General features: G+C 44.4%; 1 protein-coding gene across 3 annotated transcripts in view; it reads left to right on the forward strand.

Annotated features, from left to right (window-relative positions):
- The first annotated feature begins 11,153 nt into the window (after positions 1-11,153).
- The window catches only part of LOC149362549 (monocarboxylate transporter 12-like), a 46,504-nt gene continuing 35,299 nt past the window's right edge, over positions 11,154-22,358 (forward strand). Inside the window, exons 1-2 of one of the 3 annotated variants that reach the window (XM_089573094.1) lie at positions 11,155-11,518; positions 11,786-11,952. In XM_089573094.1, the coding sequence (XP_089429220.1) occupies positions 11,890-11,952 (63 nt within the window). In that variant the 5' untranslated portion in view covers positions 11,155-11,518; positions 11,786-11,889. The other 2 variants (XM_089573095.1, XM_089573096.1) reach the window with 2 other exon arrangements.

Here is a 22,358-nt window from a genome sequence, read left to right on the forward strand (position 1 = left end):
TGTAGGGCACCTTGAAGAAGATAGCTCTGTTTATGGCTGTAGTCCTGTAGCGCCTTAATAAGGTTTGTTTTTATTGCTGCGGGATTGGAATTATATTCAATTTACGAAAAATCGCTTCTGTTGGTGCGTCTCGAGAAACGTTGACGATGATTCTAAGGGCTCGTTTTTGTAATCTATGAAGCTTGCTAACAGTCGAAAAGGTGGTGGTACCCCAAACCAAAAAGCAGTATCCTATAAGAGAAGAAAATAGGGACTGAAAGATAATTTTTTTTACACATTGCGGTAAACAATACCGAAGCCTGGAAAGAATACCCACTACCTTAGCTATTTTGGTAATCGTAGTATCTATATGTTTATTCCATGATAAATGTTCATTGAAATCCACTCCAAGGCTTTTAAATTCCGAGACAAGCTCAATTTTTACCGAACCTAGCCACAGCGAATATCCCAGGAAATCAATGATCTTATTTCTGGGACGGAAAAGCATTGCTTTGGTTTTTTTGGTATTCATTTCCAAGGAGTTAATGGCTGTCCTTTCATGGAGGGAAAGCAAACACTGATTCGCCTGCCCAAAGAGATCATATGCATTAGTTGATTTAAAAAATAGGCTGGTGTCATCAGCATACATTATAAATGTGCATTGGCTATCTAGACTAGTAACATCATTCATGTAAAGATTAAATAGCAGTGGACCCAATATGCTGCCTTGAGGAACACCAGCTCGTAGAGGCCGTATATCGGAAAGCTGATTGTCAATCTTGAGCTGCTGACAACGAAAGGTTAAGTAAGATCGGATTAACTGAAGAAAGACGCCCCGAAAACCGTATATGTCTAGCTTGGCTATTAAAGTCTCATAGTTGATCCGGTCGAACGCTTTTGAAAAATCAACGAATATGCCCAGAACAAGCTCCCTCTTTTCAAATGATTCCAGTATTAATTCTTTCTGCACAAGAAGGGCGCTCTCTGTCGACCTGCCTTCTCTGAAACCGTGCTGACATGTAATTATTAGGTTGTGTTTTTTACTAAAGCTAGCAATACGTTTAAACATCACCTTTTCTAGACATTTTGAGAAAACGGGAAGTATCGATATTGGACGATAATTAGAGAGGTCGTTTCTGTCACCGCTTTTATAGATAACAGAAACCCTAGCCATTTGCATCCGCTTTGGAAATACTCCTTTTTCTAGGCAGATATTGAATATGTACTCTAATACTTGGCTGATAATATCAATGACATATTTAAAGGGTTGCACCTGGAAGCCGTCTATATCACGAGACCTGCTATTACGAAGGGTTGCGAAGTGACTTTGAATTTCATGCTTATTTGTCGGCGACAGATATTTTAGATATTCTGCAGAGCGTTGATCATGAGCACTCCTGACAAGTGGAACAAAGTGATCGTTGAAGCGATTGGCCAGCTGCCTTCCGGATAACGCGCAGTCGCCTATTGTGATCGATGTTACAAGTTTGGGGGTCTCTTTGAGGGTTTAAGATATTGTTAATTTCCTTCCAAACAAGATCGCTTCGTCTTAATGTATTGGAGTTGAATAGCTTATTCATGTAGTCTTTCTTTGCTTGGCGAAGAAATGATGTTACCTGGTTTCTGAAATTTTTAAAAGCTTTAAGGTCTTCGGGAGCTCTTGAAGAAAGGAAACGGCTGTAGAGTTTGTTTTTCTTTGTTATCATTTCGAGGCAGTCTCTGTTGATCCACGGTTTACGAGCTTTCCTTGGCTTTTTGCAGGTTCTTTCAGGAAAGCACTCTAAATATATGCTTGTAATTATCTTTATGAAACTATCGTACGCTAGATCTGGATCATTAATTTCGTACACGCACTTCCAAGACACTTCCTTAAGTTTGGCTCTGAATAGTTCTAAGGTATCTGGGTGTATCGTTTGGTATGTTTGAACTATTTGCTTCTTGCGTTGACGCTTGTTCACACGATCAGCAAAGAGAAAAATTGGTAAATGATCACTCAGTTGAGCACAGATTACACCAGATTGTGTGAATGTACACTGAACATTGGTGATAAAAACATCGATAGATGAGCCTGTATGCATTCTTGTTGGCTCCAAGATGACGTTTCGAAAACCGTTACAATCCAAAACCATATTTAATTCACGCTGTTCATGAGATGAAGTTAAAGAATCTATATTGATGTCGCCACCTAATATCAGGTTCAGCCCATTGTCAGTTATCCAGGACAAAAAATCGTCAAGCAACAAAAGAAAAGAAGACACCTTTCCACCGGGAGGACGGTAAACCACTGAAAACACATTTGAGCCACAGCTATAAGAAGGTATTTCATAGTCGTCCACTATCATGGAGAAACGAGAAATAACACAGCCATTAAAAGATTTGTTTAACGTTAACATCACACCACCTCCTTTCTTATTAACTCGATGCAGGGAAAATGTATTGCGATCTTGGAGGGTTAGAACTTCTTCATCGTCTCGATACCAAGTTTCTGTTATCATAATTACATCAAATGAGAATTTTAGCGACTTGAGAAAAGTAAAGACCTCATCTTCTTTGTTGCGTAATTACTGAGCATTCAAATGAAAGAAAGAAGTGACATTTTTGTTTTTCGAATGTAAATTTGAAACATCAGCGGGCAAGAAGAGCTGCGTGGCCATGATGAAGTGAAACAAAATCAACGGGAAACGTACTTTCCTTAAACTATTTTATCTAGGTCACCTACACAGGCAACGCGGATCGCATCGGACAATTCATCCTTTCTCGCAAAAATGCGTTCATTTCTTGGCCAGACGAATTTCCATTTTTTTCTCCTTTTTTCGAGTGACAGTCATTCCCAGCAGTTTTTTCAATGTGGGGCAAAGGTGCTCGTTAACATAAATTGCTGCACGAGTCCGGGACAGGCTGCCGTTTGAATCACCTTCGGAGTTAGAATTGCCATCGGCAACGCTTGCCTGTGCAACTGTTTCAAGGTGAAGACTGTCAGTGGTAATCTTTGATTGTCAGGCTTTATCAAGTACAGCATCACGCTTTGACCAATTTCGGTATTGTACGATAATGTTTGGGCATAGGTTATTCTTTGTCGGGACAGGATGACAAACTTCTATATCCTGCATTGTTATCGGTTTCTTGATAGCTTCGCCAACCTTCAGAAGTATCTCAGGCAGATGTTCGTTCTGATCGAAAGGAAGACCCTTGATTTCCACATTTTTTTGCCTTGAATATTGTTCAAGCTCAGTTAGGCGCTGTTCATAGCTAGTTAGCAGTTTTTTCAAAGAAACCTGCTCAGTGAACAGTGCTGCATTTTCAGCTTCCAGCGCCTTGTTCTTCTCTTTTAGAGCAGAGTATTCAGCCTTCAGATCATCAAACTGGGAGCTACAATATTCGACGCATGTAGTCAGTTCTCGATGGTCTTTGCGGAAATCTTTTTCGATTGCGCTTCGCAATGCAGCAATGCCCTTCTGAAATTCATCTCTCAGTTCATCCCGCAACTTTTCAAGTTCCCGCGGCATATTTTCAAACACACTTGACTCAAACGCACTTGGCAGCGGCAACAGCAACAAGCAAGATTATTGGGGCTAATAAACAGCAATAAATCAGACCTGTGAATAGCAGAAGATACGTATGAGCCAACAGCCTCTGTCGCCGCCGCCGCTACCAAGTGCTGGCTGGGGCTTGTTCCGGGGCTTTTATATCTTTTCTGGGGCCTGGCGGTGAAGCTTGGAAGCGTCGGTATTGCGCATGGCAGTTTCTCCAGCGATGCCAAAGCAGTCGGTCAGTCGGTGGGACAGGTGACAAGGTGCACAGCAGTGATCGACGATTCCTGTGAATAGCAGAAAATGCGTATGAGCCAACAGCCTCTGTCGCAGCCGCCGCTACCAAGTGCTGGCTGGGGCTTGTTCCGGGGCTTTTATATCTTTTCTGGGACCTGGCGGTGAAGCTTAGAAGCGTCGGTATTGCGCATGGCAGTTTCTTCAGCGATGCCAAAGCAGTCGGTCGGTCGGTGGGACAGGTGATAAGGTGCACAGCAGTGATCGACGATTCCTGTGAATAGCAGAAGATGCGTATGAGCCAACAGCCTCTGTCGCAGCCGCCGCTACCAAGTGCTGGCTGGGGCTTGTTCCGGGGCTTTTATATCTTTTCTGGGACCTGGCGGTGAAGCTTAGAAGCGTCGGTATTGCGCATGGCAGTTTCTTCAGCGATGCCAAAGCAGTCGGTCGGTCGGTGGGACAGGTGATAAGGTGCACAGCAGTGATCGACGATTCCTGTGAATAGCAGAAGATGCGTATGAGCCAACAGCCTCTGTCCCCGCCGCCGCTACCAAGTGCTGAATGAGCACTCTGGATGAGCAGCCAGCCTTTGTCCGCTCTTATAGGAAACGACCTAGGGCACCGCTGCAGATGTACGCCTAGTGGCAATATTCAGGATACTGAGTTTAGACATGATGAAATGATTCTAGCACCAAGACGTACAACACACTCTTGTGTTTTGGACGTTTTGGCCCTAGAATTATTTTATTATATCTGACAACCAAATAGTCCAGAAGCTAACTTTAAAGTGAGTGTAAAACTTCTCGAAATAAAGTAAATGCCTTCATTCGTGCGGCAAAGAATTCTTACAACAGAAACAGCTTGCATCAATCTGGTAATAATGCTAAGAAAACGTAGTCTCTGAAAAAAGAGGTGAGGGGCTCCTCCTGTTTAAATGCGGCTAATAATATTCAGACCAATTTTGATCTACATTTATCAACAGTCGTTACAATTTTAAATAATGCCAAGCACTTGTGTTGCACGGCTAATGCAATTAATCCAGTAATTTAATCCGCTTTTTTCTATCTGTGAAAATAACTTCACTGTTTGTTAGGAAGGTTCGACAGACATCAGTCGCCAAGAATTTATAAAATTCATATGTTTTATCTTTACAGGACTTTAGACACTTTGAAGAAGGTCTTATTACCAATCCTAACTGGAGTAACTGGAAGCGAAAGTTTTCCTGCGCGGTTAAAAACCGCTTTAGTTCACCCATTTCTTTAAAGTTGTGATGTTAGGAGTGTGAATAATTGTCGTCCTATTTCCATACTGCCTAATTTAGGGGAAGCTTAAGAAAAACTTATATTCTTAGTGATGAACAGCTCTTTTAGAAATCGGTGTGGTTTTCCAGGCGTCAATAGGGTTTAAAAAAACGTAAGTTATTGATGAGCCGCTATATATTTACATATTGGTGCGCACATCCGAGTGTACGGTTTCTTGGAAAAGCATGTTCTTAGTGACGAACAGCTTTATTTTCAAATCAGGGGCCTTCCGAGTATCAGTATGGTTTCGTAGTAAAAAGGAGCGCTTAAGCTAGATTACAAGAAATCAATGACCATTTAATTTCTTCACTTCAAGAAAATGTGGTAGCATGTGCACTTTTGAGATGCCAGAGAACCATTTGAAACGGTTTTCCATGTAATATTGCTAGATAAGCTCTACAATTCAGGTTTATGCCGCCGTTTTTATTTTTGTCTTTGGCTATTTCCTTCAAGATCGTTCCAAGCTTCTTTCTATTTCAAACATTTGCAGCTGGAATGTTTTTGTCAAAGCTGGTGTACCACAATGCTCCATATTGTCTCCTTTAATCATAATGAGTTCGTTATAAAATTCTCTAATGTGCTACCACCTTGAAACCTATTTCAATCTGCACATGATAGTGATTACGTCAGAAAATTAATGCACTAGTTAGATACGGATTTGACTGATATTGATCGTTCTAAATTAAAGCTAGTTTGCTTCCACAGACCATTAATGAGTGTATCACTTTTAGAACGAAAAGCCCTGCTTCTCCCCTGCTGAGCCTGAATATAATCTGGCTCTCAGATTCGACCTCTTAACCGGAGGCGTGCCGCTCGTGCAAAATCGTGTGCGTCGGGTTGCTCGATCTTCCTCTCACCTTCGTCGCCTCAGCTGCGCGCGTGGTAGTCATGTCCGCCGCTGCGCTGGCTGCTGCTCGGCCGCTCCTCCTCGCCAGTTGTGGCATGTGATGCCTCAGGTGACTCGCTCTTTTGCTTGTCAGTCCCGTATGCCACTGCGCCGATCGCCACTCTGAACGCTCGCTCTTGCACTTGTGGAACTTGGTGCATCATGTGATTTGCTCTCGCTGAAAAAATTTCCTATCGCTGAAGTCTTGAAACAATAAAAATGAACCAAGGACAAATCGTGTCTTAGAGGCTTAGCAGAGGTTTCGCTCTGTATATCTTGGCTCAGAATAGTTCAGCCACAGCCACTTTTTAAGCTCTTTCTTGAATACGTCTCAATGCTCCAAATCTTCTTTTCCTCCAATAAATTTCTGTGGTCCTGCAAAGTATTTAGGCATATGGTTGAAATCCGGTCTTTTTTTTTCATTCGCTTATCCTACAAATGTGCCAAAGCGCAGCAAAGGCCACGCGGGAGGGTCCTAGCTCGACAGCTGCAATGGTAATCACCACATCAAGGTAATGAAAATGTTGGCTAAACTACGTAAAGACCCAGCTATACAGGGTGTTTCACCTAAGACTTTCTGCAATTTTTAAAAATAAGCTATTTGAATTAGATGCGCGCTTTTTCTGGCATAGCATTGTCAGTGGTGTAGACATCATAATGCAGCTAAGCCGTGCTAACTAGCAGGCTTGTTAGTCAATTTTTAATAGTTAATTTTTAAACTATTACCGTTGGGCTCATTAATTATTGAGAGGCATGTAGCCCACCGTAAGTAATGTCCATATCCGTTTTTAGAATTTCGAGAACGCGATTATCCTCGGCGCTGTGGCCCAACAAATTTTGGCCATTTCGACGAGTTAGGTTCACTGGAGAGGTTGCTTTGCCTGCAAGCTTCTCAAACCGCATGTATTTTGGCGCGGTGTGGGCGAAATTTGTTGGGCCACAGCGCCGAGGATAATCGCGTTCTCGAAATTCTAAAAACGGATATGGACATTAATAACGGTGGACTGCATGCCTCTCAATAATTAAGGAGCCCAACGGTAATAGTTTAAAAGTTAACTATTAAATATTGGTTAACAAGCCTGCTAGTTAGCACGTCTTAGTTGAATAATGATGTACTACACCACTGACAATGCTATGCCAGAAAAAGCGCGCATCTAATTCAAATAGCTTATTTTTAAAAATTGCAGAAAGTCTTAGGTGAAACACCCTGTATAATCTGCGTTATGCACGGCTGGGCGTTGGCGGCAGCTGCTTGGCGCTCACGCTCGCTCTGCTCTTGCTCGAGCGCACCCCTCCTAACGAAGAACCTCGTCCGAGAGAGATGGCAGTTCCGAACGCGCCTTTCCCGGCACTCCCGCTGTTGCGAGGCCTTTGTCGCCCCTGTTCATCGGTCGAGTTTTGCCACCTATCGGCTTCTCGCTCGACAGCAAACACAAGTTGTTCGTTTCTACAGTGACGTTGAGAATCGTGAGCGCAACGACCTTCGTTCTGCATCACCCATAGCATTAAGGCATGGAAGCTACTGCGCCATCTACGTCTGCTGGTTTGTTCGTTTGTTGTATTGCTTCCCCGTCACCCGCAGAGGGAATCTTGGCTGGGCTCCCTCTCACTGAGAACTTTGGCTTCCGAGTTGCAGCCACTTGGAGAGAAACACAGATACACAGATTCGATTAGACCGGCTCACGTCGGAGATGGCCTTAGTGGTTCTGAGTGCCAGCGTCATGCGCTCTTCTTTCTCTGTATTCGCGACCGCGTCCAATATATTTCTCTCCTATTTCGTCTCTTCTTTCTCCCATCACAGTTCGCCTTTTCGTTTTTTCAGCTTTCCCTCTTGGACACTTTTCTTAGTTTCATTGGATGTACAGTACCCATGTGATGGATTACAGTGGACGCCGGAAAACGGCTCATGCCGTAAAAAAATCCTCAGCGGGCGGGATGGACCAACATTTGGACGGACGCCACAACCATTGCCTGCAAGCAAAAAATACACATAAAAGTTTCAGACAACTGATGGCATCGTTTTGAAAACTTTAGCGAAAGTGAATCCTGGAAGTAAAGAACTGCCCCCAGTCATAGCTGCTGAATGTATTGCAGGAGCAAAAAATTCATGTAACCCTGACGAAGCTGCCCGTTTTAAGTGCTGTTTGCTGAGAAAACACTGTGAAAAATCGGATCGTTGCAATGGCCGCAAGAAGCCCAAGCAACGCTTTACCTTGCTGTTTTGTTGGAACGCTGCAAGTACAAAGAAGTTGAAACCACTTGTGGACCGACGGTCTACGATACCACGGGGCTTCAAATGCGCGCGCTGGCTCCCAACTGTCTATTAGGCCAGCAAAAAAGTCTGGATGATGATGGACTTGTTTCTAGCATGACTGTTATATTTGGAGAAAACGATAGGTCTGCAAAACCGAACGATTTTTCTAGTTGTTAACTGTTGTGCCACACACAACCTAGTGCTAGACCTTGCTAATGTACTTTTCTTGCCACCGATTCGCATCTCCGTGCTGCAGCCGCTAGATCAAGGCATAATATGCTCTCACACGGCACGGTACTGCACAAGAATGCTGCAGCAAATTCTGCTAAACCTCGAGCAGAACGTTGAGCGGCCAACTGAGGTACTACATCATCGCTAAGCCATTGTAATGACTGCCTGTGCTTGCTAGAGCGTGCGTAATTGCTGGTTGAAGGCTGGATTTGTTACAGCACCTGATAGCGCCAGCGGTAGAACCTGACGTAAGTGTCGATGACAGCGACTCCTCCAGCCCTGGTGTACAGCTCCAGGAATCGCTCAAGTCATACGCCGCTTATTGCAACACTGCAGCGTATGTGACGACTGACGAATACGTCGTGGTTCACGCCGACGCGATGATCTCCTCGGAACTGTCAACTGATGAAATCTTCTAAAGGAATAAAATATGCAAGGGGAGCGGAGGTCCGCGAAGTTAGCAGTTATGAAGAGCCTTCAGGAGAAAGAAGAATTTTGAAGAAAGAGAGTAAGTATCGGCATTCGACGCACTGCAGCTGTGTCTTGCGTCGCTCCCGAGTTTCCGCGCGGGGTGTGACGTTGACATTGGTGTGATTAGGTTGGCTGCCGTTGCACATTTCATTAGACCTAGTGTCCAGATGGAAATTATAGAACTCTTTCAATAACTAATTCTTCCGTTCGCGTTAAATAAACGCTTACTTTTGCTCAATGTACTTAGCTTGCTCTTTCGCGTGCGATACGGTGAGCGACTTTTACAACGAAGTTACCTATAACATAAGAGTAACGCAAAACCAGGACGACGGACACAAGGGGAGAGAACACAAACCAACAACACAGGCGCCTGTGTTGTTGGTGTGTGTTCTCTCCCCTTGTGTCCGTCGTCCTAGTTTTCCGCTACTCTTATGTTATGGATCAATACTGACTTGCCCAAATTTCCACCCTGGTGAAAGTTACCTATGTAACAAAAGATTTTCAAGGTCTCTAGCGCTTCGTTATAAAGGCGCTTGACTGTATCCTGTTTTCTGGTTTACTTACTTTTAAAATTTTTCTTGACAGGAAAATCATCGCTTCTATTCTACGCAAGAAATATTTGTTTTCTAGAGCCATTCTGGGGAAAAATGTTATGAGGAACCGGTCTGTGGACTTTTTTTTCTATTATACTTAGTTCCCTTTGCCAGCTGGTAAGGTTCATTGAATCCTGAGAACTAAAAATAGGTGTTCACGTTTACAGGACTCTCTTAACCAATAGTACGGTAAAAATAAAAAATCATTACACAGTCTCGTTCATTCCGCATTGTTTTCCAGCGACGATTTTCGCAACAGAAAATGTTTGTGATTGTTGACCTTTCATAATTCCGCATAAAATCAACATAGATAATATTTGTCAGATAGGGCTCCCCAGTAGTACCCGTTTGCACCCTGCTAGCTTTATTAAAACGGTCAACTGATTTAAAAGATAGTTTTATTGAGTTAACACTAGGCATTCCAATCCGTCACTTAGCCCTGCTTTGTGAGGTCCCCCTGTCCACTGGTTTTTGGCAGCCCACCGTAGTTGCCCCTCTTAGATGGTGGATAGGGCTTGGTGGGCAGGCAAGAGACCTTGTGACCTCATCACAACCTGCCCACCGAGGCAGGTGGCAGATTATTAATTATTGACTGGTCCCGAGGTGTCAGCTGCAAACAACAACCTGGCTGTCACAAGCCTCTCTGATGGAATCGCATGCCATTGGAGGGCATTGCCGCATCACTTAATCGCTGCCCGACTGCTCCAGGACTGTATGAGGACCATCAATTCTCTACGAATGGTATATAGACAATTAAAATTCTAAATATATAGGCATTAACTACCAATCACAATCTCAACAACTTACATGCTCGAAGAATTGATCCGAATATCGGAATCGAAGAGAAAATCGAAGTGCTCACGCACTTGATTTGCATTTCGACTCACCTCGCTAAACGACCGGCCATTTTTTTCCCTTCTTCGTCCTGATGATCTCTAACGCTACGCGTATTTTTCACCACAGTCAAGATGAGCTCAAGTGATCGACAACGAAAGCCATATATGACCACTCGAGAACGCCAGAGAGAGGCCGAACAAGAAAAACCAAGGAATCGCGCTTAAAACATATGAAGTATTCAGATTGTATTAAGTTACATTTAGTTCCAGAGTATTGTATTCAGATGGTTCGCATCAGAGGCGCGTAAAGGCGAATTTGCCCACGCCTTCTATAATAATGCCTTTAAACGGTGAGTAAAGGGCTCGCATCGTTTTATAGAGATATGGAGCTTGTGTGGTACTGTGTATGCCCGACTACAGGGACAGAAAGCAGAAAACATGGCATCTTGACTTTCGTATCTTTGTTTCGCCAGAGTTATTATCATAGAAAGCCAGAATCGCCTTCGAGACAGTTGAGTGAAATTTAGGTCTCTTCTCGCTGCGTTTAGCATCATGCTAATCATGGCATAATTACGAAGGTAGGTCGTTGTTGCGACCAACATGTGAATATTTTGACCTTGCTCATTTGGCGCCCTGAGCCCTGCTAAGTCGCCCCTGAGAGTCTCCGCTCGCGATTTGGCTGCCAGCGTGCGGCGTCTCAACTTATCGTGTTTTGCTTCCATGAGTACCATACCGTTGTTTCGATAGGAAGAACAGCTGCAGCGCATCCCGTGCGGGCACGCAGTAGTTTCACCGCTGTGTCGCGTTTTTCAGCCCGAAAGCTTCGTCAGTTCCGGCTAAACAAGAGAGGCAGCACCTGGACGGCGTACAGGTATTGGAAGGCAGCAAAAACAAAAGAAAGCAGCATCCGAAAAATACATAACTTGAATCGCGCCGCATTTTCCAGATGTTGGATTACAAGTGGCACAGTGGATGCTTCAGAGTGGTTTGTAGTCGGGCGCTCACGTTGGAAGGAAACGCTCAGCAACGTAGCGGCAACGTTGCACAAGAAAGCTGCGTTTGGTTAGGAGTAGGCGTACCCACTACAGGATATTGCTGAGCATGCCAGAGCTAGCTGCCGCGTCATTCGCTGATAAAAGGACTCAGTACATCAGCTGACACCAGGTACTGCTGCCGGCGGTCTGCATCGGAAAAACGTCATTGGTAAGTAGGTTGCATTGTGGACGGTACTACTCTATGCGTGACTCGCTTTGCCTTGCCACTGAATGTGCTTCATTAACAAGAAGAGTGTTGTCAGACAAGCAAATGCTAATTCCCTCGACGAGGCATCCTAGGAGATAGAGTGAAACAAGAAGAAATAAGGTAACAGGGTGCAAAATTATTGCAAGCATTTTTGAGATATTGTCATAGCAAATTGTCAGGTATAACCTCTCTATTGACGTTTTTTTTTTTTGCGCGCGTTTGTTGCAGCCTTTTGATCTTTCAAAGATCTGCTCGGCTTGCTTCCAAACTGCGGGCTGAAAAACTCTGAAGCTCAACGCCACACAGTTGATTGTCATCGCAACACTGTGTATATGAGTTGCATTCAGCAGGAAGGGGGACTGTACGGTGGGCCAAAGAAAACTCATGGCGGAACAGTGAGTAGTGAACGTTTGCTTTGAAGGCTGTCTTAATCACAAAACGGCTTCTTGCGAACCTCCTGTCCGCTGTTGTATTTGTGCACTCGAAACACGGGCTGGAGTCGGAATGTAGGTGCTCCGCACGCGAGCAACGCAAGCAAATCTTGAAAACGCGCTAGGATTAAAAAAATAAATAAACGGCATAATAGATGGGGTGTACTCTGTTAGAACAAATTTATCAACTACTCATAGAGTTGTTTAATACAACGCGTGTATATTTTGAAGACAAATAATAATGAGTGTTCAGGATTCCCATCCCCATGCGCATAGAATGGTAATCAAAATGGGATAGAACGGGTATCACTGCAATCTCCACCGTCATAAAATGCCATGTGTACTAAAAGCAATACATCATGGAAAGGGTGCCATCGATTTTCCTTTGGAGAAAATGCCATGTGTACTAAAAGCAATACATCATGGAAAGGGTGCCATCGATTTTCCTTTGGAGACCCTGCACGCTTTACTAGCCGCGCATGTAATTCGATTATCTTCCTATCAAAGATGTCCCTAGGGAGACAGTGACAGCTCCGCTAGCAGTCCGGCGCATGTTATAAAATGTACCTTGCCGAAGAAAGGCACCTGGCGCAGTCGGTATTGCGTTGTCATTTTTATAAATTGAGCATTAACAGAGAAGCGCACATATGAAGTGTTATCAAAACGCTGTAGTGAAGGAGAAACCAATGCTCGAGGTGCAACAGATTCATTACACGATTGCTTGAATAAAGTGTAATTTTAAAATGCAGCTGATCAACGCTCGTCCTGTTGCCATGCATCCTGAGTGTACTTGACCGTCGGTGCGTAGTTATTCTAAACCGAAAGTTAGATTGCCTTTCTGGCACAAGCCATTATATCTCTGTCGTCAAGATGTCTTCCGATTGCCCGTATCTGTTGTGTAACGTCTTAACCTGGTATGAAGTTGCTACATATTGGTCAACAGAATCTTGTTCAAGTAAATATTCGGTATATCCATGGTGGCTTTATGGTATACTGCGGATGTAAGAATGCTACTGAAAATCTGTACCTTGTTATTTGAAGGAGCAGCACATAAAACAAGTTTATAGTGAATGTTACAGTGATATCTGTAGCTCGGGCGTCTATAAAGCAACCATACGTGCGCAGCTCAACGGTGGTTCCTTGCTTCACGAACCCAGAAGCATCGCGGTGCGGTAAGTGAGCGGATATAACTCTCTAAACGTCGCAAATATCCTACGGCGCCCTTTAGCGACAGTGTTACTGTCAGGAGTGTGACGCTGTAACGCTTAGTTAGGTGTATGATTTATATGAACGTTCTCAATATTACGATGCCTACCGGGTTACGTTCCGTTCTGCGGGAACCTCCGAACGGCGAGCAACCAAAAGTGCGAGTCAATATTGTGTACACTTCGTCGCTTCCCTAACAAATATTCCCAATTCATTGAGATAAAAAGTGGTGCCGGGCAGTTCCCTTTGATAACGCGAGCGAGAGATGCCATGCTATCTTTCATACACGCATGCGCTTCACAGAGGAAACAGGCGGAAAGAAAATTGTTTTTTTTTTCTTAGCACTGTGACAAGTTGAGGAAAAGTAAAGTACTAAAAGCTGAAATCAGCAAGTAGTAAAGAGCGCCTTGGTACTTGGAGGCAGGCGGACAGGAGAATATGAAATTATGTTCACTTATCATCGCGATACAAATGAAGATTGCAATGCCAAGCGCTCTGTCATCCTGATCTATCATAACGTTCTCTGTGCGGGCACATGGTCGGCATTACCGTACTGCCTGGACGCCGGAAAAAAAGAGTAAATTCGAAATGAAGCTGCTAAACTACTATGAAAACGTATTGAATTTCAGAGCGATCTGCGCACAGTCAATGATGGTATACACGGTTTCGTGAATCATTAGAAATAGAGCGAGGAAGCACGAAAAGTCGTAAATTTCGAACATGAATCAAATTTTATGCAGCTGCCGTCGCGGTGGCTCAGTAATTTTGGCACTCAGGTGCTGACTTAAAGTCGCGGGTTCGATCCGTGCCGCGGCAGTCGAATTTCGACGCAAGCAAAATTTCAGACGTTGTAGCATGTAAATGGCAGTCGTGTTGTTCTACTAAACAAGTGTTGTCTTCTGTCAGCAATCCTGCGGATTCGAAGCATTAGTTTAGCCCTAACGCTTACCTGTTCATTCTTGAAGAATGTAAACGTATTCATCATGTCAAAAAGATTAAATTTCAGATAAATATCTGCGCTTAACTATTCGGTTTTCAAAACTAACTATTTGTATTCAGTCTGTATTCGAAACCGGAGATATTCTTTCACTCCCAGATACAAGGCATCGACATCGTCATCGATACAGATAAGATAAATTGATGGATTTTATGTCCTAACTGTTTTGTACTATATATCTACGATTATTCGCAACATTCTTGTAGTATAATGAGCGTTTTGGTGACTGTGCGCCCGCTCTTCTCGAACGCTATTCAAACCGAAGTAGTTTTCTCAATCATCACGATATATTCGCAGGGCGTTTGCACAGAGGCTATAAGACGGTCATTTACCAGCAATAGGTGCTCCTGAGTTGTGAACTTGAAAGCTGGTTCAGAAATATTCTCGTATCTCGCATATCGTTGATCGTTAGACTTCGGAATACCGAATATTTTCTTCGACACGCCCCTTATAGGCTTCGATCATTTCTTCTGCTTAGACTTGGCTTGATAATGCGGCGTTGATCAGGGCGTCATTTCGCAGTGTCACATTATCGTCGTGTTCTCATTCTACCTCATCCGGCAAGGAGGAATAGAAACGCGAGAAAAGTTTTCCTTGGTTCAAGCGGTGAGATATCCGCTGTGTAGGTAATAAAACACCTGTAACACACGTGTGAGCACATTGTTGATGTGGGTCGTTCACCCGTCTAGCATGCTTGGGTACTTTGGATTGTCACAGCAGTAATGCTGCATTTATTGCTATTCTAGACTTATAACCTTGTCAAAATAGGCACGTAGAGCCCATATGAGCCGAAGCCAAATTTCTGCGCCGTTTCGGCGCTCCGTATCCGGCAGCTTTCTAGCAGCACACTTGTTCGGGGTCTGTCGTTGTCTGGATAGACCACATCCTTCCACGTGTATGCGTAGCCATGATGCATTTGTGCTCTCTTTCCCGTTTGCTAACAAAGGAAAGTACCCAACGATATATATAGCGAAGAGGGTCATTTTGCCGGCACATGGCTCAAGGTTATCACGGTGCTGTACAGTAGTTGTTAAGCTCTCTATGCAACTGCGACCTGATCGATGAGCAACTTGCATTTCGATGAGACTGTGTCACGTCGCTGCGTAAATTTCCTCCGGAAATAACGAAGCGTGCCAAGGGCAATGCGCATCGCAATGTACAGGTTCTGTTAGAAGCCCAGTCTGCATTGTTTGTTCGTGAGCTTTGCATTGATGCGTTTAAGAAATCTTCGGATCGCAATATTTCTGATACTTGAGGAGGAGTCTCATCCGAAATCTTGAGCACGCAGGTAGCTTCCATGCCGCCATAAGTTTCTCAGGCCACTGCTGAATAAGCAGACCCTGTTGCATGGGGACGTTTAAGCAACTCTGTGCATTTAAAACTGCCTGACTGAAGACAAAGCATATTGGCCATATGTTATAGCTTAAGGTCGTGCATAATTTCCCGAATGCACTAAAATGCCCCTCGAAGAGCAACTTATCAGCCGCGACGACAGAATGCGTAGTTGACAACACACAAGTAGGGGACTTCTGCAGCAGTGTTCGCGTGCGACACAACCTTGCGGCGGAAAGACGCGGAATGTTGGCTGGGTTGCACCATATGGAGCAAATAATGGGCAGGCGAAAGCGTGGCAATCGCAACGAAATGCGGCAAACAACAGTGACACCGTGCGTCACAGCGTGCAGCTACGCTGGCACTCTTCTTCATAGTTAGTTATTGTTCCTTCGTGGAATAAACGAGGGTATGAGTTGTGTCGCCTGTAGTTTTGTGATTCCGAAGCAGCTAAAGCTATCATGCGCGAAACGCGCGTATGTCGTACCGAAGTAAAGGCGGTCAGAGCTTAAGTTTGTTTTAAGTATTTGCTTCTTGTGCGGTGGATATCTAACACAAGAGATGTTTGCAAAACGTCACTCAAAGTTGTCTTTACCTCGGCAATATAAGAAATACGGGGCCATACACGACAAAACGAAGCATGTCAACATATCGATGACCAAAAGCAAGAATAAATCACATAAACGTGAATTCAAAGCACCTAAATGAGGGCAGTGGCCACGAAGGAGTATTTTTCAGAGCAATTTATGGCAACAGCTTAAGGAGTTTGTTTCATGATGAAATGGATGAAAGTAACACTGAGGAAGAAACTGAAGCTGAGCGTTCAATTTGAATCAAGATTTTTCAAGTGTTGTTGGTTCTAGCACGTATGTGTAGTATGTAATGAAATAAAGCAGTTTATAATATATTTCCCGAAAAATTATTACACTTTGACTATCATCTGTAAGGGTCGTATCGGAAAGATATAATAGTAGCTTGACGTAAAACGCGCTATTATTGCGGAAGCGCTCATACGCGAACCAACACCGACCAAGAATCTTGTCACCAACGTAATACCCAGAGAAACAGAAATAGAAATATCTCTCACGGGGAGTAGAACCCGCCACGGCGCGAACAGATCATTTTTGCAGCCCACTGCACGAGAGCACTAGGCAGTCGCCACGGTTTTTTTTATTGCATGATACTGATATCCTCTGAGTTACCGAATGCTTTACATGTGCACACATTATTACGCGATGCAGACACATTCTCGTGTCATCGTACACTGCACTCCACCAACACATTACAATTGCGGGAGACATACACATGCGTCAAGAACCGGCAACCATTCAGGCTGCCGGTCCTGCGCAGCATAAACCTACTGCCATAAGGCACACTGTTCCCTGAAAAGATATTTCAGTGAACGAGGTTATCCTGCGAGTCGATCCATTATGAGGCTCTTCGGCGGGTTAAAAAGACCAATCAGGTCGCACGGAGTCGCGGCATCTGCCAGGACAGGCAAGAACCTTATACTGTAAGGAGACTGTATACTGTATACTGTATACTGTCCTTTCTGATTGTCCACTGCTGAATGTCCCAGAGAAACACTGCATCACGGCAACAGGCAAAGCAATGAATTATCGCCTCTGGTTTGCCGCACAGGTGACAGTTCCCCGGCCGTACCATAAAAGTCCCCTTGGCGTGGATTTATGCATTGAGGGTAGATGGATTTTGCAGTAAAAAGATTTTTGCAAAAGATGGATTTTGCGGCAGGTGGAATTTACATTCGTTAAACTTGCTTCAGTAGACTAAAAGCCACAGAACCAATGTAATAGATTCTAGTCGTTTGAAGCAAGTTTAGCGAATGTATATTGAACCTGGCAGTGTTTGCGTACATTTGTAATGCAACAAAGACCAATGAATGAATGAATGAATGAACCTGCTGTGAAGTCCATCTTTTTTAAACCGCAAACTTTGACTCTACGCATCACGGTCTGGCTTCACACCAAGCGGACTTTTGTGCTACGGTCGGTGAACTGTTGAGGTAAGCCGCCGCCACTGTGGCTGTGTGGTTATGTCGCTTGGCTGCTGGCCCGGAAGACGCTGGTTCGATGCGGGCCGCGGCGGCCTAATTTCGGTGGAGGCGAAATTCTAGGGGCCCGTGTACTGTCCGTTGTCAATGCATGTTAAAGAACCCCAGGTGGTCGAAATTTCCGGAGCCCATCACTACGGTGTCCCTCATAGCCCGCATCGCTATGGGATGTTAAACCATCATAAACCATAAACGAATGTAAGGCTGCAATACATGATCGCAGGGAATAGAGATTCTATCAGTACTTTTGCGATCTGCCTCCTTGACACTTTAATTAAATATTCGAGTGAGAAGCGACCCGTCAGGAAATCAAAGTTGTCAGCAACCAGGAAACCCCTCCAAGCTCCCTCAAGGCCATGGCCAATCAAAGCAAACAGATAACGCAGACGACAACTCAGTGGAGTTTTAAGCAGCGCTAGTTGAAAGAGGTGGCTTGCAGCTTTGAAAAAGAATAACTATGAAACAAGCTGGTGTACAAACAAGTGAGCAGTCCAACTCCTCCAGACTCGAAAGAAAGGAACAAACTGTCTCGACGCATAAGCTCCTGCTGAGAGCGTCAAAAAAAGGTCAAGAATAGTCTGTGCAGCGCGTGTTTACCTTCTTTCTCGTGCAATGCATCACTTGCAACGCATGGACGAGCATTTTAACCACGAGGTTGAAAACTTCTGCCGGGGAAAATATCGAGATCTCCCGACGCATCCACGCCTGCGTTTGACACCTCACAGAAAGAATCTGTGACTGCGAATAGGACCTATTATTCTGGAACTGGTGAAGGGGAACCCCAAGATACAGTAGGGAAGCAGAGTCCCAGCGAATTGCACCAAAACAATTAGGCTCCGCACCCCAGTAACCCAACCAGAATCATTCAGGTTTTTTTTTTTTCAAATTTAGAGATGCCCCAGAGATCTGATATACTCTCACACGGTGCCATTGCCTTAAACGTAGGAACAGAATCTCCCGTGCAATGTTAATGATTGCCAGAACTAACAGTGGCGTCTTTTGGTAGGCCCAGAAACATCAAGAGGGCTCGCGCTTGCAAGTTTGTCTTGCCAACGTGCGCAAGTACAGGTGGAGAGTGCTGCAGTAAATCACAACATGGTATTCAAATCCAGCATCCTTCGTGCGGGTAAGCCACATGAATTCCCACCGAAAAAGAAAAGAGAGTTTGGTGGATTACAGTTATGGAGGAGAGTTATGGAGGATTACAGAAAGATTTCGGCTTCGGAAAAGGAATGGCTTTTCTCGTAAGGAACCACATCATAATTTGCACGTGTTACGTAAGACGACATGGTGTCCTCAAAGTGGCAGGGAAGGGAAGGAGAATGAACTTTGTTGAAGGCCAGCACTAAGGCCCAATGAAGAAGAGCGCTTGCTCTTCTAAGGCCCACTTGTAATCTGCCGAGCCCGAGTGAAAAAGCCAAGCACTCCACGGAGGAGCGGTGGAACACTGGTTAAGTGAAACTTACCAAGATTGCCGCCAAAGGTCAAACGAAACAATTGCTGCCACCCTTACTTGTCTTATCAGATATGCTGCCTAGAGGGAAATATATTCAACATATAGTGAAAACTTATGTGAGTGTGGCAGGAATTCGACAAGCACAATAAGGGCAAAGTTGAAGATCATTGATTTCAACCACTCTACTTCACTGTACCATAAACGGCACCATGTGAACTGCATTGAAAAGATGCTTGTTCATCTTCAGCTTTAGGTTTGGTTTATTGGGGTTTAACGTCCCAAAGCAACTCAGGCTATGATGGACGCCGTAGTGAAGGGCTCCGGAAATTTCGACCACCTGGGGTTCTTTAACGTTCACTGACATCGCACAGTACACCGGCCTCTAGAGTTTCTCCTCCATAAAAATTCTGCCGCCGCGGCCGGGATCGAACCCGTGTCTTTCGGGCCAGCAGCCGAGCGCCGTAACCACTGAGCCACCGCGGCGGACATCTTAAGCTTTAATAAATATGGACTACACACTGGACAAAGTTAATATCCAGCAGAGTAGGCAATTCCAAAGTCAGGCAGCTTTCAAATAGTTCCCAATATCCGGAGGAAAGGGTTCTTAGTATGCACCTGCGACCTCACTGACAGGAATCTTCATCGAACTTGTGGCTAATAAACAAGAGTTAAAACACGTGTACATTCGAGCCCACGGAATCTAGATGAGTGGTCACGAACTAGCTTTGTGCTCGTATCAAGAAGCGGCACTCTTCGGCTTACTGACCATTTACTTCGGAGTTCTACTTCTTTTCTTTTGTTATATTTAATGTTTTAGTTACCGAAAAATTCTGGCTTAGGCAGCTCAATTGATCAAAGGCTCAAGAAAAATGCATGTGTAGAAATCTGCGTTTAAAATTAAGCGTGGCTACACGAGCGAACACTTCTGCAAACGATTGCTCAAAATATTTTGCAGTGAGTAAAAAAAAATGAGGCACATTTTTCAGGCCGGAAACACGGGCGCAACTTCACTATGACTCCTTTGGTGAAAAATGTCGAAGCATTGGCGACTTCAGTATGCTGCGGCACGTGTTCCCACAGAATTCCCTCCCTACGATAATTTAAGGGTTCAGGCTCAGGCCGCGGAAAATAGGCTGCCCTGTCTGCACTCATTGCAGCAGTTGTAGCCGCGCTAGTTTCCTGGAATCCGTCCAGTGGTTCCCCTTTCACCGGTAGAGATTGCCGGAAAATATGGGGCATTCTTATCTTTTTGTTTCACTTTCCCGCTCGCTATCTGCGGGCAAGAACGCTGCGTTTCATGAGCCCCGCGGCTGCAGGTGCAACCAAGTGCACTTGCACTATTTTTCTTTGTGCCGCGGCGCTACCTAGAACTGAGTAAACCTAATGCGTGGTACACGCTGCTGGTTCTTGCGTAAACTTCCGCTTGATACAGCTGGTTCATGCGGTACTCTGCCGCGTCGTAAGCAAATGACTTTCCAATGGCAACGCCATCTAATGACGAAGTCAAAACACGCCATTTCCCCCTGTGCTCTTGAACTCACATCCTTAAAAAACAAACCAGCTTGAAAAAATTGCAAATATTTCTATAACCTATAATAGATGCTCACTGAGAGTCAATGAGGATATTACGTCTGATTTAATTCAGCTCACATTGCAAAGCTGAAATTAAGTATGAACTACGAGAATAAAGCTCGTGGTTTTAATGCGATAGTACTTAAGCTGTCCCCGAGGCGAAACGACTACGTTCTCTGCGAAGAAACTCATTGATTGGTGGAGAGAGTTGTGATTTCATCAAGCTCACGTGACAGGAAAGAACCATTAAATACGTGGCGCCAAATTTCAAAACCCATCACCACCGGACAAACTGGGAGGCTGCAGCAGTATCCATATCGCAACCACAGTGGGCAAGCGTATCAGGGTGCGTCAGAGTTGCAGGTTGAGATTATACGTAATAAATAAATAAATAAATAAATTGCAGCTTATATAGCCGCGTATGGGTATCGAATCAGCGGCGGCGCGAACAGCTGAGCTTCGCTGGCCACTGAATTAGCCCATTGCGCAGTCGCCGTACCTTTTTTCTTTACTGTATGGAAGTACAACACTGAGATGAGCCTTGCAGCCTAACTTAACGAGGCCTAACTTAACCAGCGTCCTGCTATCATTCTTCCAGCACGTAAAAATTCGGGGAGACATACATTAGCATCGAGTAAAAGTAGCCAGAGAGGAGATGTATCTTGCGCAACATATACCCCCCGCACCAAAGCACATTACTTCCAAAAAGAGACTTCGATGGAAGTGGCGGCTCTGCTCTGCGATCTATCATGCCACTCTTCCACGGGTTAAACAGCCCCAAACACACAATATAGATCAATTGGAACCTTAGAACCTTCCAGTGCAGGCAAAAATCTAATAGTATAGAGCTGATGTTGATGCGCATTTTCAGAGTCCACTAAAGAATTTCTCGCCCTACCTCCCCCCTCCCCCCCAAAAAAAAATAAAACGAAAAAGAACGTGGCACCCTGACAAAGCACAAAGCAATGGTCAATAGTATCTACTGCTGACACAGGCGGCAGTTCACTGACCACGGAACAATGGTTCGCTTAGCTCGAAGCCCCGTTTTGACAAGTAAAGGAGACGTTTAAAGTTTAAAAAAGAAAGTCTTTGCGGCCGATCGAACACAAATCCGTCGTACCTGCTTTAATAAACTTGCAGAGGAAGGAGAGGTAAGGCTGCCTTTGAAGGAAAAAACTTGCAGGAAAAAACATCTCAATCGCCGGAGCTTAACATACCGCATATTTAGCTGCCAGTCTCCCACGCTGTGCTTTGCATGTCGTCAGCTTCATGAACTTCCATCCGTTCGCAATGGATCCAGAGCGCATCGCTATCGCATTGCCTTCTTATTCAGGTCTTGCCCATCGCGGAAAAACAGGCGATTTCAGGGTGGTAGGTGGGAAGTTTTTTTTCACCTATTGAATTAAAAGATTTTCTTCATCTGAGCACATAGCAGTGCATGTAACAGAATTTTATTTTTATTTATATAAAGCAAAAACAATACACATTTTGTTTACGAAATAAAAAAAATCGACAAAATTTGGGAGCCTCGCATAGCACGTCACAAAAATATTAAAAACATCCAGTCAGAGAATAAAACGAGAATTAAAGAACTACAATATACGATTTCGGTGCTTAGACTAGGTTAAAAATTGCTATACAGAGATACAGAACTCTTCGTGCTCAATATTGCGGTCAGCAGAAAACCAATTCTTATAAGTACCAAGGCGGAAACCTGTGTGAAGATCTAACCTAGA

The sequence above is a fragment of the Amblyomma mixtum genome, chromosome 2 (assembly GCF_055824585.1).
Source record: "Amblyomma mixtum isolate Tamu chromosome 2, ASM5582458v1, whole genome shotgun sequence".
Lineage (NCBI taxonomy): Eukaryota > Metazoa > Arthropoda > Arachnida > Ixodida > Ixodidae > Amblyomma > Amblyomma mixtum.